At 54.3% G+C, this 19,252-nt stretch overlaps 6 protein-coding genes across 6 annotated transcripts; 4 read left to right on the forward strand and 2 right to left on the reverse strand.

The window, feature by feature from the left end:
* Window positions 1-444: 444 nt before the first annotated feature.
* Window positions 445-4,235, forward strand: CH63R_00528 (DEAD/DEAH box helicase; the record flags this gene model as incomplete). The annotated part of the gene is made up of 3 exons (XM_018295503.1): window positions 445-999; window positions 1,054-3,281; window positions 3,344-4,235. 3 exons carry the CDS (start codon window positions 445-447, stop codon window positions 4,233-4,235), a joined length of 3,675 nt encoding a protein of 1,224 aa, XP_018163865.1.
* A 647-nt stretch (window positions 4,236-4,882) lies between these two features.
* Window positions 4,883-5,377, reverse strand: CH63R_00529 (uncharacterized protein; the record flags this gene model as incomplete). The annotated part of the gene is made up of 1 exon (XM_018295504.1): window positions 4,883-5,377. The coding sequence occupies one exon, from the start codon at window positions 5,375-5,377 to the stop codon at window positions 4,883-4,885; it is 495 nt and encodes a 164-aa protein (XP_018163866.1).
* Window positions 5,378-7,021: 1,644 nt separating this feature from the next.
* Window positions 7,022-8,924, forward strand: CH63R_00530 (Phosphoribosylaminoimidazolecarboxamide formyltransferase imp cyclohydrolase; the record flags this gene model as incomplete). The annotated part of the gene is made up of 3 exons (XM_018295505.1): window positions 7,022-7,167; window positions 7,236-8,718; window positions 8,769-8,924. 3 exons carry the CDS (start codon window positions 7,022-7,024, stop codon window positions 8,922-8,924), a joined length of 1,785 nt encoding a protein of 594 aa, XP_018163867.1.
* Window positions 8,925-11,026: 2,102 nt separating this feature from the next.
* On the forward strand, window positions 11,027-13,166 carry CH63R_00531 (Zinc-responsiveness transcriptional activator; the record flags this gene model as incomplete). The annotated part of the gene is made up of 3 exons (XM_018295506.1): window positions 11,027-12,629; window positions 12,684-12,830; window positions 12,883-13,166. 3 exons carry the CDS (start codon window positions 11,027-11,029, stop codon window positions 13,164-13,166), a joined length of 2,034 nt encoding a protein of 677 aa, XP_018163868.1.
* A 3,428-nt stretch (window positions 13,167-16,594) lies between these two features.
* On the reverse strand, window positions 16,595-17,273 carry CH63R_00532 (Ribosomal L29 protein; the record flags this gene model as incomplete). The annotated part of the gene is made up of 3 exons (XM_018295507.1): window positions 16,595-16,603; window positions 16,803-17,028; window positions 17,125-17,273. The coding sequence occupies 3 exons, from the start codon at window positions 17,271-17,273 to the stop codon at window positions 16,595-16,597; spliced, it is 384 nt and encodes a 127-aa protein (XP_018163869.1).
* A 934-nt stretch (window positions 17,274-18,207) lies between these two features.
* On the forward strand, window positions 18,208-19,054 carry CH63R_00533 (Golgi SNAP receptor complex member 1; the record flags this gene model as incomplete). Its single annotated transcript, XM_018295508.1, has 3 exons — window positions 18,208-18,276; window positions 18,347-18,460; window positions 18,551-19,054. 3 exons carry the CDS (start codon window positions 18,208-18,210, stop codon window positions 19,052-19,054), a joined length of 687 nt encoding a protein of 228 aa, XP_018163870.1.
* Between the last annotated feature and the right edge of the window lie 198 nt (window positions 19,055-19,252).

The following is a 19,252-nucleotide window of genomic DNA, read 5'->3' on the forward strand; positions in this document are numbered from 1 at the left end:
ATAGGATGGTTGAAAGCAAGAAGGTGTGTGCGAATGAGTGAGCTGATGCAAATAAGGAAGGGGAGGAAGCTCAGGGTGGTATCGTAGAGCGCCACAAACCGAGACGGGCTTTCGAAGTGGCTGGTGAGTAAGTGGCCCGTGCATGCCGCGGCTAAAACTCTGTGGAGCCAGCCTCACTTCGGATGCGTATCAACTTTATCTGATCTATCACGTCGTCGCGATCCTTTTCCGCCCCTCACCCCCAAATAACAGCCGTCTGTCGTCATCAGAATCGCCAGCCCAGCAGACGCCGTCGAATCGTAATATCAATACGTCGCTTTCTAATCACACCAAATAGATACGGGAGCTGGGAACCAACACTGGTGACACCCTCGAGTGTAGATCCTGCCGAAAAAGTAGCTCTCACCAAACGTAGTGTCTTGCTGAGAGTTCGAGACCTACAACATGGCTCGGACCAGGGACTCGCGCTCACCATCGCCTGCAGGAAGTCAACACAATGCGAGACGCCCCCGTAAAGACGATGACAGGCGCGATCGGGACCGTCGCGATGACGGCGGCAGAGAATACCGTCGTCGTTCGCGGTCGAGGAGCCCTGCCGACGTGAGAAGCCACCGCCATGGGAGACGTGACGGGGAGCATTCTGACAAGTACCACGAGCAGCGCCGATTCCGAGACCGCGACCGTGATCGCGACTCTTTCCGACGCAGAGATCGCTCCGTAGACCGAAGAGACGATTCCTACCGCGGAGGTCGCCGAGACAATGACCGCAACAGAGACCGCAGGAGGTCCCGGGACAGATACGCCGATCGCGACCGCTCTTTGGACAGACGACGGCCCCGCGATGGCGACAGGGATCATCGCCCAAGGATGGACGACTCTAGAGATCGAGCTCACGCGAGGCGAGAGGGAACTGCTGACTCCCGCCCCCGCAGCAGGCGCGATGACAGCCGTCCGCGCGGTGCGGCGCTTTCAGAGAATGCCAGCGCTCCCGTTAACGAGGTGAGACAGGCAGTCTACCATCGTGGGACTGCGATCGCTAACCTGGATTTACAGGCTACCAAGCCCAAGCCCGCCCCAGCTCAGACCGAAGCTGACAAAAAGGCCGAGCGACTTGCCAGGCTCGAGGCGTGGAAGAAGAGCAGGGAGACCAAAGCCAATAAAGAGAATGAGGTTAATCCAAGTCAGACTAGGAATCTCCTCGCAGAGATGGACAGAAAGTCCGTGCCGTCTCCGGCCCCCGCCTCGCCATCTGTTGCCTCACCAGCCGTTGCATCACCCGGAGCAGCATCGCCTGCGCCCACCCAGACTACCGCGTCGGGAGCCGCCTCGCCGGCCCCTTTTGCGGGCAAGTTTGACCCCAAGGCCATCGCGAAGAAATCTGCGGCGTCGCACAAGAGTTCTGGTACAAATGGTGTACTGGGTTCGCTCCAGGGTCGCCCTGAAAAGTCGATTGCGCCTGTCGCACCAATCACCAAAGGTTTGCCTGTACCATCTCCAGCGGGGGGCTTTTACGCTAACAAATCGACAACAGCTTCGGCACTGCCTGCCAACCGCAACGTGAGTGCTTTCGGCTTCAGCAAGGCGACGGCCGACAGCGAGAAGCTTGCAAACAAGCGCAAGTTGGACCTCGATGAGGAGGAGGGAACGAAAAGGAAACTCACGAAGTTGCCCGCACTTCCCCTCGAGGCTGATGACACCCCCTATGCTGATCAAGACGAAGACGACGAGTCTGATGGTGGCAACTTTGCCGAGACTGAGGAAGAGGCTGCTGCCGCCGCTCGCGCAGCACACGAGCGGCGTGAGAGAGAGCTGCAAGAGCAAGAACCGCAAGAAGAGGCGAAGCCCGATGTAGACATGCAAGACGCTGCGCTGCCGCAAATTAATGACACCGCCGAAGAACCTGCAGCCGAGCAGATGGATGTCGAAGAGGAAGATGACGTTGATCCTTTGGATGCGTTTATGGCTGATTTATCAGACGCCAAAGCCAAACCCACGGGTCACAAGGCAAGTACATCATCGAAGAAGGCCCAAGAGCCAGAGGCGTACTTCAGTGACGATGAGTATGCTTTCAAGACAGAAGACGGCAAGGATCCAAACGCTGTTCTTGCCATGGCAGCGAAGCGCAAGAAGAAGGACATCCCTACCGTCGACTACAGCAAGCTTGACCTGCATCCCATTCGCAAGAATTTCTGGGTTGAACCAGCAGAGCTTGCCGCCCTGACCGAGGAGGAAGCCAACGAGCTCCGTCTGGAACTTGACGGCATCAAAGTCTCTGGGAAGAACATCCCGAAGCCCGTTCAGAAATGGGCGCAGTGCGGATTGACACGCCGCACTTTGGATGTTCTGGCAGATATGGGATTCGACAAGCCGACTTCCATTCAAATGCAGGCTCTCCCCGTCATCATGTCAGGGCGCGATGTGGTCGGTGTTGCCAAGACTGGATCTGGTAAAACGCTTGCCTTCCTTCTCCCCATGTTCCGCCACATCATGGACCAACCTCCCCTCAAGGACACAGACGGTCCCATCGGTCTTATCATGACGCCCACCCGCGAGTTGGCTGTCCAGATCCACCGCGATTGCAAGCCTTTTCTGAAGGCAATGGGCCTGCGGTCTGTTTGCGCATACGGTGGAGCGCCTATCAGAGATCAGATTGCCGAGCTCAAGCGCGGGGCGGAAATCGTCGTGTGTACTCCTGGCCGTATGATCGATCTATTGGCCGCCAATCAGGGTCGCGTCACGAACTTGCGTCGTGTCACATATGCAGTGCTTGATGAGGCAGATCGCATGTTCGACATGGGATTTGAGCCTCAAGTCATGAAAATCTTTGCAAACATTCGTCCTGACCGGCAAACCATTCTATTCTCGGCAACGATGCCTCGCATCATTGACTCGTTGACGAAGAAGGTTCTTAAGTCTCCGGTCGAGATTACAGTCGGAGGCCGCAGTGTTGTCGCATCGGATATCACGCAGGTCGTGGAAATTGTCCCCGAAGACCAGAAGTTCTACCATCTCCTGGGACTGCTCGGCGAGCTTTATGACAAAGACGAAGATGCACGATCTCTCATTTTTGTTGAACGTCAAGAAAAGGCTGATGACCTGCTCAAGGAACTCATGACCAAGGGTTACCCGTGCATGTCTATACACGGTGGTAAAGACCAGGTTGATAGAGACTCGACCATTTCAGACTTTAAAAAGGGTATCGTGCCCATCCTCATCGCGACCTCGGTTGCCGCTCGAGGTCTCGACGTCAAACAGCTCAAGTTGGTTGTCAATTTCGACTGGTAAGTCTTCCCTGTCGGCGTGTATCAGAAACATCAAAACACCTGGCGCTAACAAACAACAGCCCGTCCCATTCCGAAGATTACGTCCATCGTTGTGGACGAACCGGAAGAGCGGGTAACAAGGGTACTGCTGTAACCTACATCACCGAAGAACAGGAGAGCTGCGCATCCGCTGTTGCCAAGGCACTCGAGCAGAGTGGCCAACCTGTACCCGAACGTCTGGAAGAGATGCGCAAAGCTTGGAAAGAGAAGGTTAAATCAGGCAAGGCCAAGGATACTTCTGGCTTTGGCGGTAAAGGTCTTGACCGACTAGACGCCGAGCGAGAAGCAGCGCGTCTCCGCGAGCGCAAGACTCACAAGGCCGAAGGCGAAGACGACGATGTCAAGGAGGAGAAGACCGAGGAGGACAAAGCCAAGAGCTCCGTCACTGACATCCAGTCCAAGGTGTCGGCTATTGTGTCCCGCAATACCAGCAAGCCCGAAGGCGACTCTAAGGGCAAGGACGCACCGGCCGCCACAGGCAAGGGGGGTCAACCTCTCGACATGGTCAGTGCAGCGATTAGGAACATCAATGAAAGACTCGGAAAAGCTGGGCAGCTTCGGTCAGGCCAGCCTATCGACAACAAGGGCCCCGACGCTGGCGCTTACCACGCCACGCTCGAGATCAACGACTTCCCGCAGAAGGCCAGATGGGCCGTCACGAACAGGACCAATGTTGCAAAAATTCTGGAGGCTACTGGCGTGTCGATCACGACCAAGGGAACCTTTTACCCGGCAGGCAAGGAAGTGCCGGCTGGCGCAGACCCCAAGCTCTACATCCTCGTTGAGGGTGACACTGAGGTTGTGGTGGGGGCCGCCATGACTGAGCTCACCCGGTTGCTCAGCGAAGGAACTGTGGCTGCGGCTACGGCCGACAGCCGTGCTCCTGCTTCCGGGCGTTATAATGTAGTTTAAAGCTGTTGTCTGCGCTTGCTGTAGCATATCGGACATTTTGTAGGTAGGATCGGTGGTGGCGTTCTAGAGCAGTGGGTTACCCTGAGAGAAAGAGCAGGGCGACGTGGAGACGGACAGTTTTGCACTTTGCAAAGATGAGAAGGAAAGTGACTGAGCACCGGCGACAGTGGTTGCAATTGAAATGGGGGGTTTCCCTCGGCAACAAACGGACCAGGTGGCTGGGTAATTAGGGGAGACCACGATGTCTATTCTTCCTCTTTCCATCACTGAAATCAATTTGAGAAACTCCAGGCTCGATCTAAATATCGTCCTCGCCGCCCCCTTCCCGCCTCTTGTCATTGAAAAACAATATTTCATTGCAGACGACATTGCTCTGTCTCGTGAAATCCGAAACCCCTATCTCAGACGATACTTCGTGCTCAGGCTACGCCTCGGGCCCTCGAGCCGATTCATAAAGTGCGTGAAAGAAGTAGTGCAGAGGTTGCCTTCCGTACGCCAGCAATGATGGGAGAAAACAAAGAAAGATGAAAAAAAGGAATACTCGAAAAAATGCCGCACGTCAACTTCGCCTGCCCATCCATCTCCACCGAGGCCGAAGGCTTGTCATCCTCTATTAGTATATCACCGTAACGTCACATGCGTCGGCTCTAGTTGTAGGTCCTCGCCTCCGCGGCGGCATCGGCGTCTCGTTGTCTCAGCTGCTGGGCGCTGGCGTCCTTAAGCAGGTCGGCCTGGGTCTGCTTCTTTTGCGCGTTAAGCTGCGAGGAGAGCTTTCCCGTCGATTTGCTCGCTGCTTTCGCTCGGGCCTGTCGTAAATGGTAGTAGACGTTAGCATACTTGGTTCCCCCAGACCCATGACTCAATTGTGGCATGCGTCGTAAAGACCAAGAGGGGGGCGAGGGAGTGCTCACCTCGGCTGCTTCTGCGGCCTTGCGCCGCGCTTCGGCCGCGTCGGCGGATTGCTCACCGGGTGCGCCGCCGTTGCTACCGCCGCCGCCGCCGCCGCCAAGTGTCCGTGGGGGGCCGCCAACTCTGGCGGGGATGGGTGCGGTCTTTGGCTGAGGCGGGGGCGCGGTGCCGAGGGGACGCCCGGGGGAGGTGAAGTTGTCCCCTTTGTCCTCCTTGCCGCAGACGGAGCCCATCACGGCGAAGATCAAAAGTCGGGAAGAGTTTCAGGGTGTACGGTTCGGAGTGTACGGCGTGAGATGGCACCGAATCGGGCTATGAGTGTGCGGTAGCCGCGAGGGGTGGTTCAGCGCGAGTCGGTCGGGGTGCGTGAGACGGGGTGAGGTCGGAAGACGGAGGTGGTTGGTCGGTCGGGTCGGGGCCGGGAGTATTCCGTACGGCAGTGTATTCGGGAAGGCGGGCGATTTCCAGATATGAGGCGACGTTGGTTTCAATACGGGTTTACGGGTTATGCGAGGTCTGCAAGGGTCGTGAGTATCCGCACATCGTGCAACTAGAAGAAGCAGAGGAGGTCACACGCGGAACAGAGGTCTAGACATTCGGTTTTAGCCGCGAAAATGGGAGAGTGGCCGCGTAAGGTAACCTCGTCTATCGATATGAAGCCAAGACTTGCGACGTTCAATACGCCCAGGTTGGCCACCCGCCCTGCCACCCGGCGGAAGGGGACGACGCTAGCAGTGTTGGGGGTACTTCGAGGCGCATCAGCGGACAAGGGGCCCGTGGCAGTCCCCTGCGAGCGTGTCGGGGGGGGGGGCGTCGCGTAGTGACAGTCATTCGTGCTTTGCCTGGGCCGTTTTATTCTCTTCAGTCCACAGCGGGGGCGGGGTTCATTGGCCCGAGACAACACTAGGTAGGTACGTAGGCACAGGATGAATGGGGTCAAGGGAGTTTGCTCCAAGCAGTTGACGGGTGACGGGCCAATGGCCCAAACTCCAATTCTTCTTCTTGCGCAAAGTATCCGGTCCACTAAGTACTCGTTCGACATACTCGATCCAGTAGGTGGATAAATAATCAAACAATTCGCTCAGCACGGTTGGAGCTTTTCAGCAGAGGAATACGATGGGCCGTTGCAATGAAACAATGCCAGTACCCGAGCGAAAAGAATATTCTGCGCATGCTTCCCCCCTCTGTCTCGTCCCACTCGAGACGTGGACGCTGGATGGTTGGTGTGTCGAAGTCGCGCTTACATGTCCCTTGCGTTTGTTTCCACTTCACAGGGTTCGTCAAAGGATCCATCTATTCTATGAGGCTCACTTTCATAGGTAGCCAGGTAGTCCGCTGAGTGCATAGTTGGAGAATCGGATGGTCACTGACTTGGAAGCTTCTATGACGGTAAATGTCCTTATTTCTGAAGAAATCCGATGTCGTGTCCGGCATGACACTGTTACTGTGTTTTCCCTGTGTTTTTTGTGTCATATCGTGCCTGTGCGAGACCTCAAGAGGGACCGCCTTGGCTAGGCACGCATCTCCGTCCCCTCCAACGGGTCGCAATGCGACGTGGGGCAGTACCTGGGGAATACATTGTGTACAGCCTTCACTGCTTGGGGTAATTCCGTACCTGTCGCGTAGCCAATTTTTTTTCATAGCTTTTTTGCTGCCCCTCCCCCTCCTTGATCGGAAGCCGATTTTGCGCAACCTCTCCTGCTCCTCCTCCCCCTTCCTGCCCGCCCGCCCACAGACATCATCGCGCAAGGCAAAAATTTGCCTTTCCTCGTCTTGTCTCTTCTCCTCTTTCTCTCCCCCTTTTGTCTCTGACCCTTCAACAACAATCCTTCTTTTCCCAACAAGAACTTGTCGTTGCCGAGAGCACCAGAAGCAAAATGTCGGGCCAGAAGATTGCCATCGTCTCCGTCTACGATAAGACAGGTCTGCTGGATTTGGCCAAGGGCCTCAACCAGCAGAATGTCCGCATCCTCGCCTCTGGCGGCACCGCCAAGATGATCCGGGAGTCTGGCTTCCCTGTCGAGTAAGTTGCGGCACTTGTTGGAACTCTCAAGCGATCGGAACCGGAGCTGATTTAGGCCTCTCTCTTAGGGATGTCTCTGCCATCACCAAGGCCCCCGAGATGTTGGCCGGCCGTGTCAAGACTCTTCATCCCGCCGTTCACGCCGGAATACTAGCAAGAAACCTCGAGTCCGACGAGAAGGACCTGGCCGACCAGAACATCAACAAGGTCGACTATGTCATCTGCAACCTCTACCCCTTCAAGGATACCGTTGCCAAGGTCAACGTCACGGTCCCCGAGGCTGTCGAGGAGATCGACATTGGTGGCGTCACCCTCATCAGAGCGGCCGCCAAGAACCACAGCCGAGTCACCATCCTCAGCGATCCCAACGACTACGCCGAGTTCCTCAAGGAGCTCCAGGCCGGTGAGATCACCGAGGCTAGCCGCAACCGCTACGCCCTCAAGGCGTTCGAGCACACCGCCGACTACGATGCCGCTATTTCAGACTTCTTCCGTAAGCAGTATGCCGCCGACGGCAAGCAGTATTCGGCCCTGAGATACGGCGCCAACCCCCACCAGAAGCCTGCGGCTGCCTTTGTCAGCTCCGGTGATCTGCCCTACAAGGTCCTTGGTGGCTCCCCCGGTTACATCAACCTGCTGGACGCCCTCAACAGCTGGCCCCTCGTCAAGGAGCTCAAGCAGGCTCTGGGTAGGCCCGCTGCTGCAAGCTTCAAGCATGTCTCCCCTGCTGGTGCTGCCATTGGCACCCCCCTGACTGAGGAGGAGCGTAAGGTCTACTTCGTCAACGACATTGAGGGCATTGAGTCCTCCCCTCTCGCCCAGGCGTACGCTCGTGCTCGCGGCGCCGACCGCATGAGCAGCTTCGGTGACGTGATTGCCCTAAGTGACATTGTTGATGTCCCCACCGCCAGCATCATCTCCAAGGAGGTCTCTGACGGTGTGATCGCCCCCGGTTTCGAGCCCGCTGCCCTCGAGATCCTCAAGAAGAAGAAGGGTGGCAAGTACCTCGTCCTGCAGATCGATCCCGACTACGTCCCCTCCAAGACCGAGACCAGAACCGTCTACGGTGTCACCCTGCAGCAGCACCGCAACGACATCGAGATCTCTCCCAGATCGTTCAACAGAATCATCACTCCCAAGGAGTCTGCACCTCTGTCCGAGTCCGCTCTCCGAGACTTGACCGTCGCCACCATCGCCCTGAAGTACACTCAGAGTAACTCTGTCTGCTACGCCTACAACGGACAGGTTATTGGTCTTGGCGCGGGTCAGCAGTCTAGAATTCACTGCACGCGTCTCGCTGGTGACAAGGCGGACAACTGGTGGCTCCGCTTCCACCCGCGCGTCCTGGGCATCAAGTGGAAGAAGGGCACCAAACGCCCGGACAAGAGCAACGCGATCGACCTGCTGGTCAGTGGCGAGCTCCCCAAGTCCGGTGCGGAGCGTGACATGTTCGAGGCCGTCTTTGAGGAGATTCCCCCCGCCTTCACCGACGCCGAGAGGGAGGAGTGGCTTGCCAAGCTGACCAATGTCGCCGTGTCGAGTGACGCCTTTGTAAGTAAACCTTGTGCCGGGTTTTGTGTAATCATTCTGACAAGATTCAGTTCCCCTTCGTGGACAATGTCTTCCGCGCATCTCGATCTGGTGTCAAGTACATCGCCGCCCCTGGCGGCAGCCAGAACGATAGTGCCGTCTTCGAGACTGCAGAGAAGCTCGGCATTACGTTTGTTGAGCAGAACATCCGCCTCTTCCATCATTAAGCGTCTCTTTTGATTTTGGTGTTTGGGGATTTCAGCTTGTTTATGAAATTTGGCGGGCCTGGGCCTGAGGTGAAAAGTTAGATTTTCATGCCATGTTTTGGCTGCCACAACACCTGCCACCAATGAGGCAAGGTTGGGCAGTGACATACTACTGCAAGCAGACGGGCAAAGGCCGCTCCAGGGGCTACAGCGTTGAAGAACAATGATATTCAACATATATCCGGAGTATATAGGAATGAACTTTGGGTTCTAGGTAGCGGAATCAGAATCGTGGCTGCAGAAGCCCAAAAAAAGTTAAATGGAGCTGTGGCTTTCATGGCATAGCCCAGGTGATGCGTCTCTGTTGTTAGCTACTGTGCTGGCGCTTGACGCGCGTGATTTTAGACTTTTTGTCTACTCTGTAAAGCGAATGACCAGCTCGCGGAAGCTTAGCTTGTGTTTCTTCTGACAGCTCATGACGTTAGATTTGGGCCGACGAGACGCAATCCCGAGCTCTATGTGCGACGGAGGACGCAGGTGAAAGCTCTAAATGAAGGATGATACGAGCATCAACGTACGTTGATCGCCATTTCCCCGACCATGGCCGGCGCCGGTAAAGGTTGACAGATCATCCAGGCGGCAAGCAGGACAGCTATTGAGAAAGAAAGTAAGGCTTTCGTGTGCAGCTGAGGCGTCAGGTCCGTGTTGCTTGCATCCAGATCGTGTGTAAACCGAGCGATGGGCGTATTTAGCTTTCCGAATCTGAGGTGTCTAGTAGGCGTGATGACGGGAGTTGAAGGAAAGAAGCTGGAGGTTGCCTGCCGCCCGGCTGCACGTCTACACAGGATGGTGTAGGATAGGACAAGGGCCGGTGCGTGACGGCGCACAGATTCCGAAGCAAGCTGCCAACAAGCAATGCGCAGCGACTGGCTTACGTACACAATCCCTGGAGAGCCATCCAACCAATGAGAGGCTACTTGCCCGCTGAGAAAGGCCACAGCGGTGGGTCATTTGCCAACCACAGGTCAGTGATTACCTACCTGCACCCCCCCTTCCGGTGGGGCCAACACCCCCATGCTGTCAGCCTCTCAGAGATCAGTGAAGGCTTGTTGGAGCCATGGTGCTTGGCGGAAATGCATCCTCGAAGAGATACGGATGAGGGCATGGGAACGACCGTCACCGGTATGCCTATGGTTCTTTCACATAATAAGGTTCCGGTCAAATTTGGGCGACGAGGCTCGATGTCGACCTCGACGGCTATATGAAGGGGGGAGCGGTCATCACTTTGGACAACCTTCCAGAAACGCGACAAACACATCCATTGTTGTGGGCGACCGAGTCAATTATTCCTCCAACATCGCTTGCCAGACAAGAGACCAAGGGAGGGCAAAAAACGAAAAAAACATAGTGTCCAGCGCAACACCGTCGCTACGCTATTAGACCGACAGGTACGTCCCATTAGATCACAACCATACATTTCGCATGGTGTTTGACAGAGATGACAGGGATTTCGGTGTTACGCTGGCAAGTTAGCCCCTCCGTCACTAGACAGAGAGGCCGCATTTTCGCGCCAGAGGCCATCAAGGTTCTCACGCACCGCACCTGGGCATCGCGCCTGCAACACCGCCTTCCCACAACGTGGGCTCAGAGGAACAACCGCTGCTGGTTGCCCTCTGGTCCCTTGAGGAAACCACTGGTCGGTCTCCAGTCCCATCCAAGTCTTCCAACCCCTTGGTTTCTTGTTACCACAACAAGCCTTGTCAACGGGTGTCTCGCCTTGTCTTGCTCTCCCACGCCTCCATCCCACTCAAACGCTACTTTACTTTGCACCCTTCCGGCTTGTCAAGGCATTTTTGGGCCTTCACGTCGCAGATAACTTTCTTGCTATCTATACTACTACGTCTACCCTCCCCGACTACTGGAAATCCCCGCCGTCAGATCTCAGGTCTTACCTTTGCGGCTCTTTCCTTCCCTCCTTCCATCCCCTTCATCTTCGTCGTTCCTTTCCTCCTTCTCCAAAAACCTTTGTCAAATCAGTGGTCCAAGCCACCGGCAACGACGATCATCGTGGGACCTTCCCCCAGACGCATGGGTAACTTCGGGGTCTTCATCACACTCGAGCCATGGACGACCACCAAGATGGCTTCTCAACGGCCTTCGATCCCTCCTCAGCACTCTTCAACATGCCTTATTCGACAATGTTGCCAGATCACGAACACGAACATTTTTTCGGTGGAACCCTCTCAATTTCTCACGACGAGTCCTGCTTGGACATGAAGTTTGACCACACTGCTTGCAGGGGTCCCGAGAACAACCATCAACATCACCCCGTACCCAACCACAACCACCCTCGAACCAACCTGAGCTCGATACCGATGCTCCAGCGAAGACACCATAGCATCTCTGCGATGCCAAACTTGCCCAACTTCTTCGACGCCAAGGACCAGCCGCCTGTTGGCTTTGGCACGAATGCCCTTATGTCACCAACTGCGCACGTGGACTTCGGTGCCATGATCCATACCGACTCTAGTACCAACGTCGAAGACGACAGTACGTCAATAGGGTGCAGCAGTCTGAACTGCGATCAGTGCGCGAGCGACTGCGGCGGCAGTGACGCCGGCGATGTCTGTCGAGCCATCGAGTGCGGTTCAATCTGCAACGACACCAAGTGCAATGAGCCTGCTTCGCCCTGCGAAAAAGCCGAGTGTATGACTGGCTCGCTCTCGGAGAAGGACAAGGCTGCCGCAGACGTGCTGGCATCTTTCGGCGGGGAGAGCTCTCTGGGCCAAGACACGATGTCTACTACATCGATGCCACCGCTGCCAGCTTCCCATTTCTTCTCCGCCCACAGCTCCTTCGAAAACAGAGGGATTTCAACGGCCAGCCAAGGATCTTTCCACAACGGAGGACTGCCTTCGACGATGGTCCAGTCGAACATTGGCGGGTTCTACCAGTGCGATGCCGACTTCCTTCTCAACACTTATATGGATACGAATATGGACGGCAATGCCGTCTGGGCGTCATGGGCGGCGCATATTGCCAATGAGCACGCTTCGGGGGCTTGTGTGCGTCCTTGTCTGATGGAGCAAAATCTCCCTTTCGACAACACCAAGTGTCCCATGCCTCATCAGGTGTATGCCCATCCAGGTCAAGAGTACTTCTGCGTTCCTTCTGGCCAGGCACAAAACCTTGTTGCCTGCGGTGCCGAGTTTAACAGCACTACGGATCTCATTCAGCATATCTTCACGGAACACCAACATCAACACTCAGACGGGGATAACCTTGGCTATTTCCCGGAAGCACATCCGCCTACACTGCCTCTGATGGCTTCTCAGCATCACGAACTACATGCCCATCCACGTTCATCGGGCCCTGTACACGTCCCCATGAAGCTCCCCCAGAACAGGGCATCTTCAACAAACTCCTCTATCTCGAGACCCCTGACAGCCTCGTCGCCAGTAGCATCTCCCAACACTGCTCCTTCCGAGGCCAGCCTTGTGACATCGGAGCAGTTTGCTTGCAAGTGGCACAAGGAAGAAGATGGCCAGGTTTGTGGCTTGATTTTTCAAAAGGACGAGCTTCTGCAGAGTCATTGTCGTGAGCAGCATCTCAAGGACTTGAACAAAACGGATAAGGGCTTCAAATGCCGGTGGGAGGGTTGTTCCCGAGACGGGCACTTCACGCAGAAGAGCAAGCTGGAGCGCCATCTGCAAACACACACTGGGTGTAAGTCGGAGTTGTGTCCCCCTGAACTGCAAAGTTTACTAAGTTGGTATCCAGTCAAGCCAGTTCAATGCACTGTTTGCGGTCTGGCACTCTCCGCGAAACAGTCTCTTGCTCAGCACATGCGTATTCATACTGGAGAAAAGCCATGGGTATGCCAGCACCCGGGTTGCGATGCTGCTTTCAAGCAGCAAAGCGCTCTCAGTAAGTAGAGAATTCCAAACGCGGCGTCGCACAACTTCTAACTGCCGTCCAGCGATGCATATGCGAACCCATACCGGCGAGAAGCCCCTGAGCTGTGACGTATGCGGCAAGGCGTTCGGCGAGTCCTCTAACCTATCAAAACACCGAAAAACCCACAATGTCAAGGGTGCCTTCAAGTGTGATTTCTGCGACAAGGACTTCCACCGACTTGACCAGAAGCGGAGGCACGAGAAGACTCATAGGGCCAAGGAGAATGTCGGCGCTACTATGGACGTCGATACGTCTCACACTATCAGAAAGACCCAGGGTGGCCGAGTCACGAAGAATACGAAGTGATCGAATTGGAGCGGGGCTTGTCAACATGGATTTCTTTTGTTATTGCTTTTCTTCGAGGGCGAAATGGCTCAGCATACAGTCATCACTTTTCATTGACGTCTCATGAGATACCTTTGGGGGCTCCAAGATTCCGGACCGGCGTTTGTTAGAGACGGGGAACAGGTCAGGGCGGCATACCAGGCTTCGGTGTTCAAGGTGGCAGAAAGAATCAATATGACAGGTTACGGTGTACTTTGCAATCAGCGGGAGTTTAGGGCGGGAGAGAAAATAAGTTTACGTTCCGAGTGATGGCCGGGCATGCGGTTGCTACGGCCAGAAGCTGTCGGCGAAACCGGTACCGTACCTAGTACAATTCGAAGAAGAGTTTTAACCCATCAAAATTGTCTTTCCACCATATATCCTTGGCTTGCATTTAGCGTCTTGACATCCCTCAGGGTCGAAGTGCTCTATCGCCCTTTTACCGTGGGGTTTAATCATGGTGGGATGGGGGCGTGCAGTTAGCGAGCTAGGCGAGGAACCTCTTGTGACGGACTTAGAGGTTCTTTTCAGTGTGACCAGAGTTTAAGGATATGCTAAAGAAAGGTATGAAGTTCATGCGGCCGGACTTAGTGGCGCGGATAGAGAGGGAGGTTCTGGCAGGCAGGCATGTTTTTCCCTCTGGGAGTTTGTCGCGGAGTTGGGTCTCATGTTGGTTGATCACGTAGTCACGGAGCCGTCACTAATTCATGACGAGGAACTTTCTCCCCCAATTCGTATGATATTTCGTCGCCTGATCTGACACCAGCATCTGACGTTTGCCTACAAGAGGCAATGTCCCCCCCCTCTCTCTCTCTCTCTCTCTAACACCAACCCCTGTACGTAGAGTAGGCGGAAGTCTCGCTGCACGTATGTGAGCCCCGTACTGGAAGCCCTTGGAAGGGAGTAGTTTTCCAAGCCATGGGCCTCACCTGGACACCCCCATTGGGCTGGCTGATTAACATTTGTCAATACGGTTAAAACTCCATCGTCGAAAGATTTTTGATGAAGTTAACCCAAGACTCTCAACAAAATGGGTTTACTGCATCATGACAAAAGTCCTAGGAGGGCGGTCCTTTGGAAAGGACCTACACCGAATTGACCTTTCAAGTGGCGAGCTCGTTCCAATGCCTCATACAAGGTGTTAGCGAGACGGAGAGTTACTTTCGTCCCTTTGCTTGTTCAGGACTGTGGGGGTAGTGACTTGGCTGACATTGGTATCATCAGGGTTCCTCCGGTTGATGGCCTGAGCATTTGGGAGGATTGTTGTGAGGCTTGAGGGAGTGGAGGTAACCGTGAGGCCTCTAACATGAAGGAGGGGCGGGGTGACGCGAATAAGCTGGGTGCAGGTTCAGGAAGAGGGGACGGTGACTCTTCATAATCTTGACGTTGTCGGCAAAGGAAGAAAAAAATGGCCGTCTTGGCACCATTCGATATAGACACTTTGACAGATTATCGATTTCATCAGCTGAATTTCAATGGCCAACGTCTGCCGCCCTGAGTGTCGTTTGGCTTCTTGGGTATACAGGGGTATACAGAAAAGAAAAGTAATGGCTGCATTCGCTGTTTTGGGTCTGGTGTACCGTTTTTGTTCCGGCTCAGGACGATCATCCATCTACTCGCCCCGGTCTCAAGAGCAGAGAAAGAGGCACTTGTACCAGCTGAAGGCTGCTACAGTCTTTATTATACTATTCGATACACTGTCGTCACGAGATTCTGTTATTTTGTTTGTGTCGGACTTGTTCCTAAAGACCGCGGACTGATAAGCATATGGAAGGCGACCATTTAAGGAAATGAAATCCTAGACAACATTTTAGTAATAGCCTAGACTCTCGAAGTGTAAGTGACATAATATTGAATTGAAGAGCGGAGCGACGAACTTTTCTGTCGAGAACCAGTCTGAAAAGTCGCAAAACACCAAGCATCCCGAGTGCTGGTCAAATCATGTGTACGGGATGCAGTTCGACACTGACGCCAGTCAAAGGACCCCTTAGGGATGGTACAAAAGATGGATGGTTGCGATCCATCAAAAAGAGCACCGCTGACATCCAGCAACATGTTGCGGATGCTTCCAGTCGTGGCCACAAGTAGAGGATACTGTGTGCATTAAGCTCTGTTGAGCCCCCTTTCCCCGAAAGCGCCAAGACAAGCAAATGACAATAACATGATTGTTGAAAGAGGCGGGTTGGAGTTCTGCTGCTCTCATTGTCGGGTAGTAGCGGTGAGATTTCACCTCCTGAAAAGGTCCTTCCAGTCTCCTGATAGCCTCCTCATGGCCCATGAACGATTGTATCTATACAACAATGTGATTACAGGGAAAACGAGACGATCATGGGAGAAAGGGACGTACGGCAGTTATTTCAAGCGGCCGCATCCACGACCCACACTACTGACACCGCGCAAAGGTTCCAATACATCCACAGAGCGTCCTTACGAGTCTCGGGAAATACCATGTACGTGACAAATACAGCCTGGCAAAAGTCCAAAAGAACCCCAGTAGATTGATGGGGCGAATCGCACCGGAATATTCGCCGCAGTTGATTATCAGTTCGGCTTCTGGTATGTTGCATTTGAAGCATAGTGAGATTGCAGCTAAACGGCTATGTCGAAACGAGAGCCGAGTCGCCAACCAACTAGTTATCAAGACTTGAAAGTAGAAAGGCAATGAACTACCCAGTGTCATGGGATGGATATGCGGCCTATTTACACTTCGGGTAGTTCTCGACGCCGAGGCTAGAGATATCGTGTAAATCAATCAGGATCCATTCACGATGAAGTTCACAAGCTCAGACGCAGACGCAAGTCTTGAACATTCGACATCACCGAGCCAAGATGATGGATCACCGACGAGTAGAGAAGTCGGAAAAGAATGCAAGGGTTCGGTACATCAGAGAGCGCCACCAACCTGGTAGATCAACACAAACTTGGCGAAGGCTGTACTGAATACAGGGGCGGCGACCCGATAAACGGGTTCGAATATGCGAAACGAGAGCACAATGGGGGAACCGGAAGCGAACTTTTGAAAGTCGGGACATCTTTGGGCCCCATCTGACATTTTTGGCAGCTCTATGCTACCAACACACACTCGGGGAAATCTCTCCCTCCCACCACACAACATGAAAAAAGGGGGTGGTATGGGTGGGAAAGACAGAAAGAAGAGGATTTCTGCGAGCCCCATCCAGACTTTTTTTTCGCTTTGCCAATGTGTTCTGACCCGTCTTGAGAGAAATCCATTTGTGTCTTTGCAGCACTTGGGGGGGAAATGACAAAAGCGTGAATAAACCCTTTAATTTCCCTCCGTGACCATGCAATGCATCATCGAGTAATTCGGGATCCCCGTGTGCCAAAAACGTGTTACGCCTCCATGACCATTTTCGTTAACCCCAAACCTAACCCAGGAGCGGTCGGCTAATTTACGCGGCCTGTATCGTCGGTCAGCTATGACAACTCTTTTTGCAAGTACCAGGTGTTGCGGGAGACAAAAAGACCAGGGAGTATCGAAGACGTAGAGCAAGTGGGAGTACCGAGATGAGACATCCTCAGTGACATGCCATGACACCCGTTGCTGTCTTTCGTGACTCCCTGGTCTCGTACCCAAACAAAGACTCGACTCAAACTGACCTTCACGGCGAACTTGCGCTGAGGGAAGTGAACGGTGCGCTTCTTGGCCTTCTCGGTGACGATGCCAGCCTCCTTCTCGGACAATCTCCGGCGGATAGCACGGGTCTGCTTCGCGCGGAGGTCGAGGGGAGCGTACTTCTTGTTCTTGTAGAACAGGCGGAGCTGGGCGCGTTGCTTGGCGTTGATGACGGTCAGGACGCGGGCGATCGACTTGCGGATGTCGTGGCTATAGGCAGAAAATTTCACCGGTCAGTCGCTCGTCCCTCATTGCCGATTCCATTCCTCCGATCGATTCCAGACTTGACGGGGGATATAAACACACATCTTGTTCAGCTTGCTGCCAGAAGAGGTGATCTTCTGAATGCGGAGCTGACCGAGCTCGGTCTTGAGCTCTCCGAGTTGCTTGGTCAACTCATCCTTGTTCTTGTTCCAGAGCTGGCTGGCCTTGACCTTTCCGGACGACTGCGACATGGTAATTTCTCGTCAGCGGGAACGGGTTCTCTCTTGGTGTTTTCTCGTCGGGGAAAGTGCGAAAAGATCGGACGTGGGGTGTCGTTGTCTCGTCGGGGAAAATGATGTGTCGAGTCTATTCGAATATCGCAAATCCCATCAGGAGCAAAGGGTCACTCACCATCTTGACTGATATGGGGGGTGGCGCTGGATATCTGGGTTAGTATCGACACGTCGAGAGAGAGGCTGAGGTGATCGATCGTAAATTTGAAAGTTGGACAAAAACAGTTGCCCTACGAGTTTGTGCGCAAAAATTCGGTACCCGGCGCGGGGCCAATTGTGATTGGAGGAGGTGGGTCTTGGGGGTTTAGGCCTGCGCCACGGTCACGCCGAGCCACAATCTTCACCGAGGGCCTGCCGCAAGAGGGGTCCTTACACCGAGCCCGGCTCTAAGGATTGGGTATGAAGAGCGAAGCATGCAAAAGCATGCATGAGCGAGAGCCGTTCAATACCGAACTTACAGCGTGCCGCAACAAACATTTGAAAACCCCGAGTTAGGACTATTAGATGGTTTTTCACAGAAACCCCAACGCATGTAGACCTTGAGTTGATTGAACCTCAGCTTGGCATGCTTGCTTGAAGCCTGCGGTGCTAAACAATTGGAAACCAATCTGGGCGATTGTATGCTTTGGGATTTACTTGCGTCGTCCGCCTCACGTTGGTTGTAAGGCATCACCGTCAGTCGACGACGACTTTCATGCAACTCAACCCCTAACGGAATCCTTCCAAGACTTACATAAGCATTCAAGGTGCACGGTCCATGTAACGCTGAGCTCCTCCCTGCTGCATCGAGTCCCTGCCGACAGTCCCAGGCACGCGGACACAATAGACTACACCTCGACCACGGGGACAGCAAACATCACAGACATTCTACCACAACCAGCATCGCGGCATCATGGCGGCGGTTTCAAGCAATACGGGCTGGGCCCAGTTACGGCAGCAGGCACGGAGCCTGGAGACACAGGTACGTTCTTTCCTCTTCCCTTAATGCATGTCTCTCTTCGCCAGGCATTCCTAACGTCCGACCTCCGCAGACAGAGACGTTATTCCACACCTATTCTCAGTTTTCGACGGTAGCAGATATTCCAGCGAAGCCCACCGAAGAGGAAAGGACAACAGAGGCGAAGCTGCAAGACCTCCTTGACAGAGTATGTTTGATGGCGTGCCCCTCCTACCAGAGTCTCGCTAGCCTGCCTCTACCGATCACCTCGAACCAGCATCGTTAACATGACCGTCAGCGTGAAAATGTCATTTCCCAACTCTCTCGCCTTCTCGACTCAGAAGCCACCCTCACCTCCTCCGCCCTGAAGCAGAACAACCTCGCCCTTCTCCGCGAGAAGCTCGCCGAGCACAAGCGCGACCTCGTGCGCCTGCGGAACACCATTGCCCAGGCCCGCGACCGCGCCCACCTGCTCACCAATGTACGCTCCGATATCGACGAATACCGCGCCAACAACCCCGAAGCTGCGGAGGCCGAGTACATGCTCGCAGAACGCAGCCGCATCGACAACAGCCACAATATGGCTGATAGCGTCCTGTCACAAGCTTACGCCGTCCAGGACAGCTTCAACATTCAGCGCGAGACCCTCGCCAGCATCAATCGCCGAATAACTATGGCCGCCAGTCAAGTCCCAGGTCTCAACAGTCTCATCGGCCGCATCTCTGCTAAGAAGCGCCGGGACGGCATCATCATGGGCGTCTTCATAGCCTTTTGCTTCCTCTTGTTCTGGTGGTTCATGTAGTCAAGGCGAGGAGTGTTGCATGTTCTCTTTATTCATTTTCTGTTTTAGGAAAAAGACGATGACGGTTCTTTGTACGTTTGTTTACGTTTCTTTCCAACAAGCCGTTACGACTGGGGACATTACCGGGCATAAAGGAATTGCAGGGGCGTTTTTTTGGGACTCTGTTGACGTTTTCTTCTCGAATTGAGGGTATCTTTG

Source organism: Colletotrichum higginsianum, chromosome 1, assembly GCF_001672515.1.
Source record: "Colletotrichum higginsianum IMI 349063 chromosome 1, whole genome shotgun sequence".
In the NCBI taxonomy this organism is placed as follows: domain Eukaryota; kingdom Fungi; phylum Ascomycota; class Sordariomycetes; order Glomerellales; family Glomerellaceae; genus Colletotrichum; species Colletotrichum higginsianum.